The sequence below is a fragment of the Podarcis pityusensis genome (genome assembly GCF_964106645.2).
Source record: "Podarcis pityusensis genome assembly, chromosome: 10".
In the NCBI taxonomy this organism is placed as follows: domain Eukaryota; kingdom Metazoa; phylum Chordata; class Lepidosauria; order Squamata; family Lacertidae; genus Podarcis; species Podarcis pityusensis.
The window spans coordinates 22,570,295-22,582,904 of record NC_138035.1 but is presented as its reverse complement, the minus strand read 5'-3'; the positions used below and the strand labels follow the sequence as shown (position 1 = coordinate 22,582,904).

The 12,610-nt window shown below is 43.3% G+C and overlaps 2 protein-coding genes across 9 annotated transcripts in view; both read left to right on the top strand.

The window, feature by feature from the left end:
• Positions 1-12,610, top strand: part of DGKI (diacylglycerol kinase iota) — a 254,537-nt gene that overhangs the window by 151,485 nt on the left and 90,442 nt on the right. For all 8 annotated transcript variants that reach the window (XM_081023972.1, XM_081023969.1, XM_081023975.1 and 5 more), the window contains 5 exons: positions 2,698-2,753; positions 3,255-3,317; positions 3,945-4,018; positions 4,752-4,863; positions 6,040-6,239. In XM_081023972.1, coding sequence (XP_080880098.1) covers positions 2,698-2,753; positions 3,255-3,317; positions 3,945-4,018; positions 4,752-4,863; positions 6,040-6,239 — 505 coding nt within the window. The remainder of the gene's footprint in view (positions 1-2,697; positions 2,754-3,254; positions 3,318-3,944; positions 4,019-4,751; positions 4,864-6,039; positions 6,240-12,610) is intronic.
• Positions 1-12,610, top strand: part of CREB3L2 (cAMP responsive element binding protein 3 like 2) — a 275,941-nt gene that overhangs the window by 229,393 nt on the left and 33,938 nt on the right. The gene's annotated exons all lie outside the window — the stretch shown is intronic.

The window sequence follows — 12,610 nt, the reverse complement described above, 5'->3', positions numbered from 1 at the left end:
AAAGTCTGGAGGTGACCTAAGACTCTATACCTCTAAGCTGCTTATTCATGAGAAAAATCTCAGAGGAGACCTAGCTCCACCTCTTCCTAAAGGATTGCCAACTCCTTTCTGGTAGGGCTCATGTAGTTGTGGGTTTGGGCTGCTTTTAACTCTTCAAGGCAACTTTATATTATTTTATACAATGAGTCACGTTGACACTGGGCTTTTCTCCTCTCTCATGTGGTTTAGCTATTATGCTTTGTTTTGAAGTTGTTTTTATTTTAACATATTGCACACAGCATAAAGGTTCTCTGTTACGAGGTGAGCAATAAAGCCAATCAATAAAAGTCCCCTTACCAGCTACACAGAAGGCAGATGTTTAGTAGATGAATCTTTTTCCTTGCATGGTGATCTTTACTGTTGCTGCTCAAAGTTTCACCTGATAAATGTCTGCCTGCTGTGCAATGTCAAAGAAATAGGGCCCCTGCCAATAAACTATTGGAAATCCTACCGATCTTCTTTTGTAAAAAGGATTACATTTTGCCCAGGAAGTACAGCAAAAATCTGGGCTGTCCTTGGCTGATTCTTCTGAAAACGATACACCGTGCTATGAAAAGGTTGGGGGTATATTGTGAAGACACAGGACATGCAAGGCTGGCACTCCAAAACAGTCCCTACTAAAGTGCATAATAATATTTGTCTTTGGTCATGTGAACAAAGTACTCCTATCTGTTTTGAAACATTGCCCTTAATACGCATGTAGTTCCATACAGCACAACCCAGCCAAGCACTAATGGTCAGTCATTATGATAGATGTCTGTATGCTAGGAAATCACACTGATGATACTCAAGTTGTTGTTCAGTTGCCTTGTTTGGCATGTAGCTGATTTAACTACAACCATACTTGTCCTCATTTTCATGCTATCACAAAGCCATGCAAAAATGTCCGCCCCCCCCTTTTTTAAAAAAGAACATCCCAATGCCAGGCTAAATAAAGATCTGAATGCCTGACGGAAAGAGCGAATGCATATTTTATCGTGTTTAAGATGACTGTGAGCAGTAAGCATAATAATGAAGGGCCATGGAAGGGCAAAGGAATGAAGTGATGACAGCTGCGTGCTCATTTCCATGTGCACATGTGCTGGCGTGCATGCCAAATGTGCCTGGCACTATATAGTAGGGATGAGGTCCTGAGCTACTTTCTCACTTAGCAGAAGCATTAATTAATCATGAAGTCATATTGCGCTATAAAGAATGAATGGACATTATTCTAGGGATGCCAGTGTGTGCATGTATGTGTGTTTGTGTGAGTGCATGCATGCAGGCACACACACACACACACACACACACACACACACACTTTTAGAGGAGAGTGAAACTGCTTTGGGGAAAAGCAAGCTGTAGGCCTGGAGGTGAGTAATTTGGCCAGAAATTTTCCCCCCTGTCAATTCAGAGTTTCCCACCCCTTCAAATTTATAATAAAAACAATTTTTTTATACGTAAGGTTAGTGTAGGGGACCCTCTGGGAGTTTCCTTTAGTGTCCTTGTTGTTTGTGGACTTCCTTTTGGTGACTCTGTGTGTTTCAGTCAGATGTTGTTTTCTAATAAGTCAGGAAGGTTGTTTGTTTGATTGAAGGCTTATCCTCTTGCTCCCCCTCCCGGGGGGAAACTGCTCCTTAGTGTTCAGTCAGAGCAAATGGCAACTTGGTTTTCTCCAGATTGATATTTGCTCCAATTTAGCACTAAAGAGCAGCTTTCCCCTGGGAAAGGAGTGGGGCAAGGGTAAACCCACTCAGACCCATGCCTCGAAAGTGTGAGTCCGAGCAGAAAACCACTCAGACTAGTGCTTTCTTGGCACTGGAGAAGTAGACTTGTGGATGAGCCCTGAGTGTACTTAAGTGCCGCTTTTCAACAATGATCTGCAGATCTGAGGGTGGTTCACAACATAAAGATATGATATTAAAACACAAAATACAATATAAAAGCACAAGGCGTTGTTATAAGAAAAACTGCTGCTTTTCCCTTATGGGGTACCCAAGAAGACCGTATAGTCTTTATGTAGGTTCTCAATTTTTAGGAGAAAATAACAGAGGCCTACCAGAGAATATTGAGAAGCAAAGCAGCTAGTAAGCCTGATCTTTATTAAACAGTTGCAACAGGGCTTTGCTTCTCAATAGTCTCTGGTTGGTCTCTGTTATTTTCTCCTACCAATAGAGAACCTACATAAGGACTCTATATGGGCTCTTGGGTACCCCATAAGGGAAAAGCAGCAGTTTTTCTTATATATGCATCAATACTCTTTTCTCCCTTTTCTTAGAAGCAAAAGGGTAGGTCTTCCATTAATAATGGAATTACACTTCATTTATTAATCCAAATTAACACTTCTCAGTTGTGCGCAAGGCCATGTCACATCACCAGTCAGCACACAATGGTTTCTTGAAAGAAAGAAAAAAGATAAGCAATTTGCCCCCTTTTCCATAATAGGCTGATATACAGTTCATCGGTTCCTTTTGACTCCCTTATCTAGGGAACACAGAAAACAAAGATGCATCCTTTTCACCTCTCCTCTTTAGCCAGCAGCCAGCAATGGCTAGAAACTCAGCTGTTTGCCTGCCAGAAGGAAAATAAGGAACTGAACCATCAAGGGCAGCGTACTGTTTAATTGACTTAGTAAAGATTTCTTGTATTCTGCTGTTTTCTTCTTCTTCTTTATCACAGAAGCAAATCCTGAAAAATTCAACAGCCGCTTTCGAAATAAAATGTTTTATGCTGGGGTGAGTTGAAACGTGTTTTCCTGAATCCAAATTTTGCTTATTTTTTTGGGGGGGGGGTTGGTAAACAGTTTATTGTTTGTTTTATTGCTTTAATTATTGAGGATAATCACCACTATTCTTTGGGACATCAACCAATTGGCTCAATCTTCAGGCTCAATCTTGAGCCCCTTTGAAGTCACCTGACATCATAATGAAATTGGGTAATTGACAGTTTCCACCCCTGTGCCTCCAATAGTTCAGAGCTTATCCTTTTGGAGTATTTTGGGCTCCCATTCCATGTCACTGTCTGATTCAAGGAAACTTTGACCATGAGAAATGTCGTATTAACTGAGAGCAACTTCAGCACTTAACTGTGCCCTGAAACTCAGCCTCTTTCTGTAGGGTAACTTCACTTAACAAGGCCTTGTTTTTACTCCAGATCCGTGAAGCAACAAAAATGAAATTCAGATGAAATTATTATATCACACTTCTTTCCCCCATCCGCTTTTCTGTATAATTTAGGCAGCCTTTTCAGACTTCCTTCAGAGAAGCTCCAGAGATTTATCCAAGCATGTGAAAGTTGTGGTGAGTATAAAAAGGGGAACTATGCTTTTTAAGGACGTGTTGGAGAATTGGCTGGTAAAACGAGATGAGAAAACTTTCATCTTGATTGTAAAGCTGCATACATTTCGTGAAGACAAGTGGAAATTAGTTTCACTTACACTTAGTGAATCTTAGGAATCTAGGCTGGTACCTAGATTTGTTGTTCCAGTGTTGTCAGTTTTAAGACAGAACAAGACTTCCATGCCTTTAACTGAAACAAAAAAAAAAAGAAGGAGAAGGAAGGAAGGAAAGTGGGCACAATAAATTTATTTCAGCAAGTGTGCTTTCTGGCTTACACCAACCTTCCTTCCTACCATGTTTATTTTTCCAGTGTGGACCCCAGTGTGCTTTATTTACCACTAGATGTAATGGCACTTGGATCAAACCACATTAACATATCTGGAGTACTTACTTTTGCCAGGGGAACATAGCAAAAATAAATACAGTATGGGCTTGCTCCTCTTTGTTTCATCTGGGCTTCTTGTGTGATGTTACATGTTTTTGTTTTTTTGTTTAAGTCCAAGATCTCATTGAAATAAATCCACAGGTGTTAATTTTATAATAAACCTTAATACATACTTGTGTGCTCTCTCTCACTCTCTTTGGCAGTGTGATGGCACAGACCTGACCCCAAAGATTCAGGAGCTGAAATTCCAATGTATAGTGTTTTTAAACATACCCAGGTAAGGACTTGTCCTGGGAGGACTTGTGACAAGGTGAGGGAAGCCTAGGAGGGGAAACCATTTTTGAAAAATAGACAGTTATCCCATAGATTTAGGATTAGATCTTTAGCAATTACCTGAAAGGGCAGTTGTTATAGATCTATCCCCCCTCTCCCCCTCCCAATCTCTCTCACACTGAATTGGAAGACATAATTGGAATAAACCAATGGAAGGGAGGGAACAGCCTCCCATTGTCCTCTTTTCTCACTTGGAAGACATTACTCACTTTTTGAGAAATTGTTGTACTTTGGTGATGTGAAGAATTGAAACCAAAGAGGTGGTGGGGAGGACTGACCATATGGAGCTTTGAAAAGAAAAATGAGTTTCCTCTTTGCCTTACTCTCTCAGACCTTCTTCAAACAGCTAACTGTGGGATAAGTACGAGTGTGTGACCAGCCCCCACCCTGCAAATGGAGAATTGACCACCCTGGTCTGCATGATATAACTCTGGTATAAAGCAGAGGTGTTCCTTCTGAAACCTTATCCTATCTGAAAGATATTTGTAGAAGACATATGCTTGGTTTTGTTGCTAAAAGCCAAGTGGGCCAGATGTTCAGTGTTTGCTCAAATCCCACGGATCCTCAACCTCTCACATTCATGCTTGTGAGCTTTCCACGGGCATCTGGTTGGAAGCTGAACTAAACAGGCTTTTACTTTGAACCAGCTGAGCTCTTCTTATGTTTTTTCTGTTCAGGTATTGTGCTGGCACAATGCCCTGGGGGAATCCAGGAGATCACAGAGAATTTGAACCACAGCGGCATGATGATGGTTACATTGAGGTCATTGGGTTCACCATGGCCTCCTTGGTGAGTCTTTTTCATTGCTCGCCTCCTGCAAGCAAACTGTCTATAAGTCAACCAGAGCAAGAGCTAACTCACAGGGAATAAACCAAATGGCAGGTTTCCAACTATAACTGAGTATGTAGAGTGAACCTTCCTCACTCCTGGTTTGCCATTTGAGGGAACAGCAAAGAATGGGTGAACACCCCTTCCTTCTACACCTGAAAAAATGGCTTGCAGGAAGGACTTGCTATCTTAATATCTGGTGCCATAATTATGGCCTCCTCCCATTTTTATTCCTTGTTTCTCTCCATGTCTTGCCCTTCCTTCCTTCCAGATTATTCATTCTGCAAGGAGAGGGGGACTAGAAGAGAAAGGAACAATCAGTTCTTCAGGGCATCAACCCTACCTATTGCTAACTGTTTCTCCCACCCAAATACCTTTATTGCTCCCAAGTGCCTTTTAAACAGCACAGCAAGTCAAACTCTGAAGCTTGCAAATGTTGTTGGTGTGTGACTCTAAGGGTCAAACTTCATGTGGCATTAAACATTGCTTTTATCCATTTTAATTGGAATTAGTGACCATGAGGAGCCCCAATCAGGACCCTTGGTGGGCATAGGGAGTTTAACCCTTTCCATGCACCACCATGGTCCCAATGAAAATTGCCCTCCCTCAAGCTACTATTTGCACTCAGAGAGAAGTTCCTATTGGTGCATGTTTAATGTATTGAGGGAAGGCAGAAGCGAAAAAGCCCAGAGCAGACAACTCATAAATATCCACCACCCACCCTAAAAGAACCATTTGGGACTTTAAAAAGACCTGTGTTCACCAAGGAAAGGCATAATCTAGTAAGCCTCAGACAGGGATCGAGTAGCATCACCCTCATAATATTTTACCTTAGTATATGCATTTTTATGCACATTCCTTGGCTGGAAAACTACACTACACAATTTGGAGAATTTCAAATTTCAAAGCATGGCTGGGTTTCAGTTTGCACATTTGTTTCCAAAAATGTGAATAAGGCAGATTGGCCTTTAAATGCAAACCGAATCAAATTTCTCAAAGTCAGTAGGTTCTGAATCACCTGCTGAAAGCAATCCTTGAGCTCATATGGTCTTGCAAATAACAGTACATTTTAGCCAGATTTGATGACTTGAACTGATTCCTCCCCTCTTTTTCTCTTTTTCTCTTTCTGTTGCTAAGGCTGCTCTACAAGTGGGAGGCCACGGAGAAAGGTTACACCAATGCCGGGAAGTGACCTTGCTGACGTACAAGTCCATCCCCATGCAAGTGGATGGGGAGCCTTGCCGGCTGGCTCCCTCGCTAATCCGAATCGCCCTGAGGAATCAGGCCAATATGGTGCAGAAAAGCAAGAGGAGGACATCGATGCCTATGCTCAATGAGTGAGTTAGCTCCATGTGCATCTTGGGAAAAGGGAAATGGCAAAGTTGAGCCAAGTCAGTGATGGATCACATTGGCCAAACTATGCCAAACAACATCCTGTCATTCTGCACCTGTCCAAATGATATGACATGCCTCCTCCTTTCACCGCATACCCCACCTTTGTTTGTGCTTAGCATGCAAAGACAGCTATACAGCCAGAGAAGCAGGAACCCTTTTCTTACTCTCAATATATAATAACAACCCTTCCCTCCCTTGCAATTCAGTACTGGCTGCCAGTACTTTGAATGTCAGAATAACTCAGGACAATACCATCACCCTGGCCTTCCAGTCACTTGTTCGTGGAACATTTACTGTATTCTGGTGAGTTTTAATGAAGCACAGCACACTTTTCTCATAGTATCCTTTCCAGATAATTTCACCCTCACAGAGCCTTCACTCTGTGACATTGTTAGCCTGAAGTTAATCCAACCCTCAGCACAAGACTCTCAATCTAAGCTGAAATGAATAACCCATCCCCTCCAACATTTTCCTTTCCTTAAAAAAATCTTTCACCGAATTTTATCTGGATCTATGTTGCCCAGGCATTTGATGACATTTCCCTAATATAGGAAAACTCACTGGGTTTTGAAATGTTTTCCCTACAACATCTTCCCTCCCCTTACCAAATGACTTAGAGCTTTCTCTTGTGTTCCTTGTTGGAATGAAGTTTATTTTTCGTCCAAAGGGCTATTACTCCCACAGTTCCAACATCATAAACTTTTAAATTGGTAGCACATAGCATTTATGTATTGTTTTAGAGGATTCAAGGTAGTTCACATAACCTGATAATGTGTAGAACACAACCTTCTAGGACAAATCAATATCATTTCTATATTGCAGATGGTGGAGGAGAAACTTTGGATTTGGCTCCTGCATTGTTATGAGGAGGGTCAGGATACTTCTAAAAATGTGACAGTACGCATACTCCAAAAAAGGCCCACGTAGCCCCCCACTTTTTGTAGAAAATTGGATTGTATGTTACTTATCAAACATTATAGGGATGCGGGTGGCGCTGTGGGTTAAACCACAGAGCCTAGGGCTTGCCGATCAGAAGGTCGGTGGTTCGAATCCCCGCAACGGGGTAAGCTCCCGTTGCACGGTCCCTGCTCCTGCCAACCTAGCAGTTTGAAAGCATGTCAAAGTGCAAGTAGATAAATAGGTACTGCTCCAGCGGGAAGGTAAACGGCGTTTCCGTGTGCTGCTCTGGTTTGCCAGAAGCGGCTTAGTCATGCTGGCCACATGACCCGGAAGCTGTACGCCGGCTCCCTCGGCCAATAAAGGGAGATGAGTGCCGCAACCGCAGAGTCGGTCACGACTGGACCTAATGGTCAGGGGTCCCTTTACCTTTACCTTTTATCAAACATTATGGAATTCTTTTTTATAATTACTAGACCTGAATGTGCTGTTCCATCCATGAACAAACAGGCCCTTCTACAATTTTCAGAAGCTTAGTGCCAGTGTACAAGATCAGGTTTGCTCCTGAAGACGATCAGAACCAACAATAGTCAGATCCCACCTTTTTTAAATAAAACAACAACACACACACAAAGCCAATATCAGGATTGTTGTCACCAGATATGGAATCCTAGTAGTTGAATGCCCTTGTTTAACAGAGCCTCTTCACACCATCCCTTTTTTGCCCCTGAAACACAGATGAGCTCTTCAACAATATTGGCAGCTATTCATTTCTCTCCCTCTCGCTGCTTGTTTTCAGTGAAGGGAACTGATTTAAATTATGGGCTAGGAAATAAGAATCTGTCTCAAGATGATAATTGTGTGTGGTCTTTTTGGCTCCTTCTGAAAATATCATTACCGAATGGGTTGTGACTGGATTTGATTTTCATTTATTTTATTTATGTGGGTTTTTAACACATTCAGTGCCCCAAAATACTATGTTGTCTGCACAGCTTTACTTCCTGCAAGAAGTGACCAAATATGTATTGGAGAAAAGACCCCATGCTTCAGTTCATGCACTACAACAGAGCTGGGGAAGCTCCATGTCCTTCTACCTGGCCCTTGGGACTCTTCCCAGGCCACACCCTTCATCAGCCCAGTGTTGCACCCTCCTTAAATGTTCTTGCCTGACTGGAATGTGTCCTTGAACTCAGATAATGACCTTTGCTTGCCTGGATTGGAAGGCAGAGAGGGGCACATGAGTGTGTGTAGAAACTAGCCTACCATTGAAGGCTTACATCTACATTTGTTTTGCCTCTGGCCCTTGGAAGGCTGTGACCTTCAGACTGAAGAAGATTCCTTACCCCTGTGCTTTGGCGTGGGAATGTTAAGGCCTATATCCTCTTCCTTCTCTGTTCTATGTCAATTCATCTCCAGGAAACAACCCAGCAAAAAAAGAGAGAGGTTATGTGTGAGAAAGAGATAAGACCAGGCATCAGCTAAGGGACCTAGGCAAAGAGTCTCCTGAGGTCCAAGAGGAGACTCCAATTTCCACCAGCTCTCTTTCTCTCTGCAGTCACTTTGCTTCTGAAGGTGCTGACCTTGCAGCCATGTCCTTCCTAGAGTGCTGGACACTGGACTGCAGATGGTCCTATTGCCTTACCATTTCTTCCTATTTTTTGCCCTGCTTTACAGAGGACGTCCATCTATCTGAAGGACTGTCAGAGGACAGTCCTCTGATTGAAGGAGTCCTCTATGTGAAGAGCTGTCCTGTTTAAGTCTGAGAAAGAACCCTAAGAAGGGAGAGTAACCAGGGGCCTTGGAATGGCCCCGACCGTAATAGCACCTAGACAGCAGGCTGAGGTGCCATGGTCACAACCTTCCCCACTATGTTAAGATGCAATGTGTTTCTATTTAAATTATGGCAATTATTTTCTGAATGTGCATCTAGATTTATAAATTAGTATACACAATTCCTTTGCAAATTGTCATTTATTCCCTCTTTTTGGTTTTTTGGTGAAGGGATGCGGGTGGAGAAGGGACGCAGTTGACGCTGTGGGTTAAACCACAGAGTCTAGGACTTGCCGATCAGAAGGCTGGTGGTTCGAATCCCCGTGACGGGGTGAGCTCCCGTTGCTCGGTCCCTGCTACCAACCTAGCAGTTCGAAAGCATGTCAAAGTGCAAGTAGATAAATAGGTACCGCTCTGGCAGGAAGGTAAACGGTGTTTCTGTGCACTGCTCTGGTTCACCAGAAGTGGCTTAGTCATGCTGGTCACATGACCCGGAAGCTGTACGCCGGCTCCCTCAGCCAGTAAAGTGAGATGAGTGCCGCAACCCCAGGGTCGGCCACGACTGGACCTAATGGTCAGGGGCCCCTTTACCTTTACCTAAGTAACCACTCTAGGTAGCAGATACCTCATCCCCCTCACATGCCCTCCCCATTCACATACATAACATGAGAGGCAGAGTGGGCCTTACTTTAAGGGGGGGGGAGTGACCCTGAATTTACCTCTCTTCAGTCTATTGCCTTAGACACTTTCTCCCTTACAGGCTTGCTTCCTGTATGGAAGTTGTTATAAGAAAAAAACCCCTGCTCCTTTTCCCTATTCCAGAGCCCACATAGAGTCCTTAAGTGGGTTCCCTATAGGTAGGAGAAATAACAAAAGCCAACCAGAGTAAATTGAAAAGCAAAGCACCTAGTAATCCTGATCTTTATTCAAGGAACTGTTGCAACAGGCTCTCCACTCACCACACGCAGGAGGGAGGAGAACCCTGAACAATGGTGTGCAAGTTCTTATATAGACTTTTGAAATTGCCCACCCTGTAGCCCAAGATCACCCCCCTAAAACATCATACATACATCACAGAAGGAAGTGGTCTACAGCAGAGGAGGTGGTCTACAGCAGAAATCCTGTTTGCCAGGATACCTGATAATGTTCACTGATTGCATTACCTGGGCAGTCTGGCCATTCTTTTGTGATGGTTAATACTTTGGTTCCTGAATCCAGGTCACAGGCTCACCCTATTCATACACAAATACACCCTAAAGACAGGATTTGCAAGTAAAAAGACAATGGGAAGGCTCTCCCCATTTGCTTCCCTTAGTGCAGAGGAATATTTGAGGTCATTGGGAGAGTCACAATGGCTCCAGGATTGCTCTCCCATACTATTTCAAGCACATGGGTCATATATTTAGATATGTGTGCGTTTATGGATATTTATTCTGTATTTGAGACCTTAAAATTCTTATAACAAAGTCAAGGAAATACCTCACAAATGACTGTGCCAAGGGAAGGGAGGAGAGTCAGGCTAAGTGCTCCTCTCTCACATACTTCTGTGGTTTACGACATTAATTAAAGGGTCCATAACATACTTCTCTTCCTCCTGCTCCTCCTAATAATAATAAACCTAATATAAAATGAGAACAGAATGAAAACTTCACAAGATAGAGTGGACACAGAAGAAAGTGGGGAGGGCTAACTGAAGAGGCAGTGAAACAAAAAAAGCCTTCACAGCCCATCTAAGCGCCATAATGAGGCTGCCACTTGGGCCTACTTCAGAGCTGAGTAGACTTTGGATGGCAGTGGGACACATAGCAATGGCAAATGTCATGGTAAGGCCAGTTTGTGAGAGAAAGTGGCCCCCAAAACATTCTTTTAAATTGTTAAAGCAAGACCCCTGCCCCCTTCCCAAATCATATATTGAATTGGTGGGTTCCTGAATATTGAGTGGCCCCAAGATATCTACTTTGGCCCTTAGGGTTCTGTTTACCAAGGAAGCCATGTATCATCAACTCCAATTTCCAAGTTGGAGGACAGGAAGCTGCCATATGAATGTGCTCAGAAATACAGTGGTACCTCGAGTTAAGAACTTAATTCGTTTTGGAGGTCTGTTCTTAACGTGAAACTGTTCTTAACCTGAGGTACCACTTTAGCTAATGGGGCCTCCTGCTGCTGCTGTGCTGCTGGCGCACAATTTGTGTTCTCATCCTGAGGTAAAGTTCTTAACCTGAGGTACTATTTTCTGGTTAGCATAGTCTGTAACCTGAAGTGTTTGTAACCCGAGGTACCACTGTAACTGGAGTAGGTCATCACATCTGTCCTAAATGAAGGAATATTCTGGGGATGGGGAGCTTCGAGCATGTCAACAGAAGCAAGAATATTGACTGAAGAACACACATCTTATTAATGTTTGCTTGCTTCTTATGAACTGATGAGAAAAAATGCAGCTATAATCCCACAAACTAATAAAATGGAAGCATCTGGATTTGAACCAGTTTTGGCCCTGACTTGTGGGCTAAATTAGAATAAATAATCCTGTTTAGGTGATCTATGGATTGGGCTGAGGCTTGCCTCCATGGCATAGTATGCAAGATGAAACTAGTTGATAGGAAGTGTCGCTATGCTGTACGGAGCTGAAAACTATTTTCTACAGCCTACAATATTTGCTTAAAACGCTTTCCTTCGGCAAACATCCCTCTGAGTTCCTCCCCCAAATTCTTTGCAGGAAGCGAATGTGAAACACATGCAAACATTGCTAGAGCAAATGAGTTTAAACTTTAAAAGTCTGGGATAATATTTACAGAATGTTTGGTTAAATTGGCAAACAGTGTCCACATTTAATATATATTGAGTGAATTTGCAGGCTTCCTGCTGGCTTTATCTTTTTGATGTTGATGATGACAGACCTTTCTGAGTTACATAACAGCATCCTTCTACTCTGGCGTATTCCAGGACTATGGGGCTCTGCGTGGCTGGAAATTGCCCCATTTTCTTTAATATTAGGAAGCATTCCGAATGCTGAATGGGAGTGCATGTTTCAGTGGGGCTGCATGTTTGGGGTATCATCTGCCATTGAAGATGATGGGACAGCAGTTCCTGTTTGCATGGAGCTTTCTGTGCTCTGTCAAAAGCTGTATTGTCCTTTTGTGCATAGCGACTCACTTCTATGACAGCTAGGTAAAGGCAAAGGTACCCCTGACCGTTAGGTCCAGTCGCGGACGACTCTGGGGTTGCGTGCTCATCTTGCTCTATAGGCCGAGGGAGCCGGTGTACAGTCATGTGGCCAGCATGACTAAGCAGCTACTGGTGAACCAGAGCAGCGCACGGAAACGCCATTTACCTTCCCGCCGGAGTGGTACCTATTTATCTACTTGCACCACCAGAGTGGTACCTATATATGTACTTGCTTTTGAACTGCTAGGTTGGCAGCTAGACAGCTCAAATTTGCTAGTGGCAGTGCTTACCCAAGGTGCTTTGGTACCTGAGGTGAACCACAAAATGGTGCCTCCCCCCCGGCCAGGAAGAGTGAATATCTACATTGGGAACAAAGAAGAGGGGAATCAAATCGACTTTACCCAACGGTTGAACTGGGAAACAAAGGTGGGGGCGGAGCCCAGGAAGCCCCAGAGGGCAGCCACACCATTTCCTCCCTAGG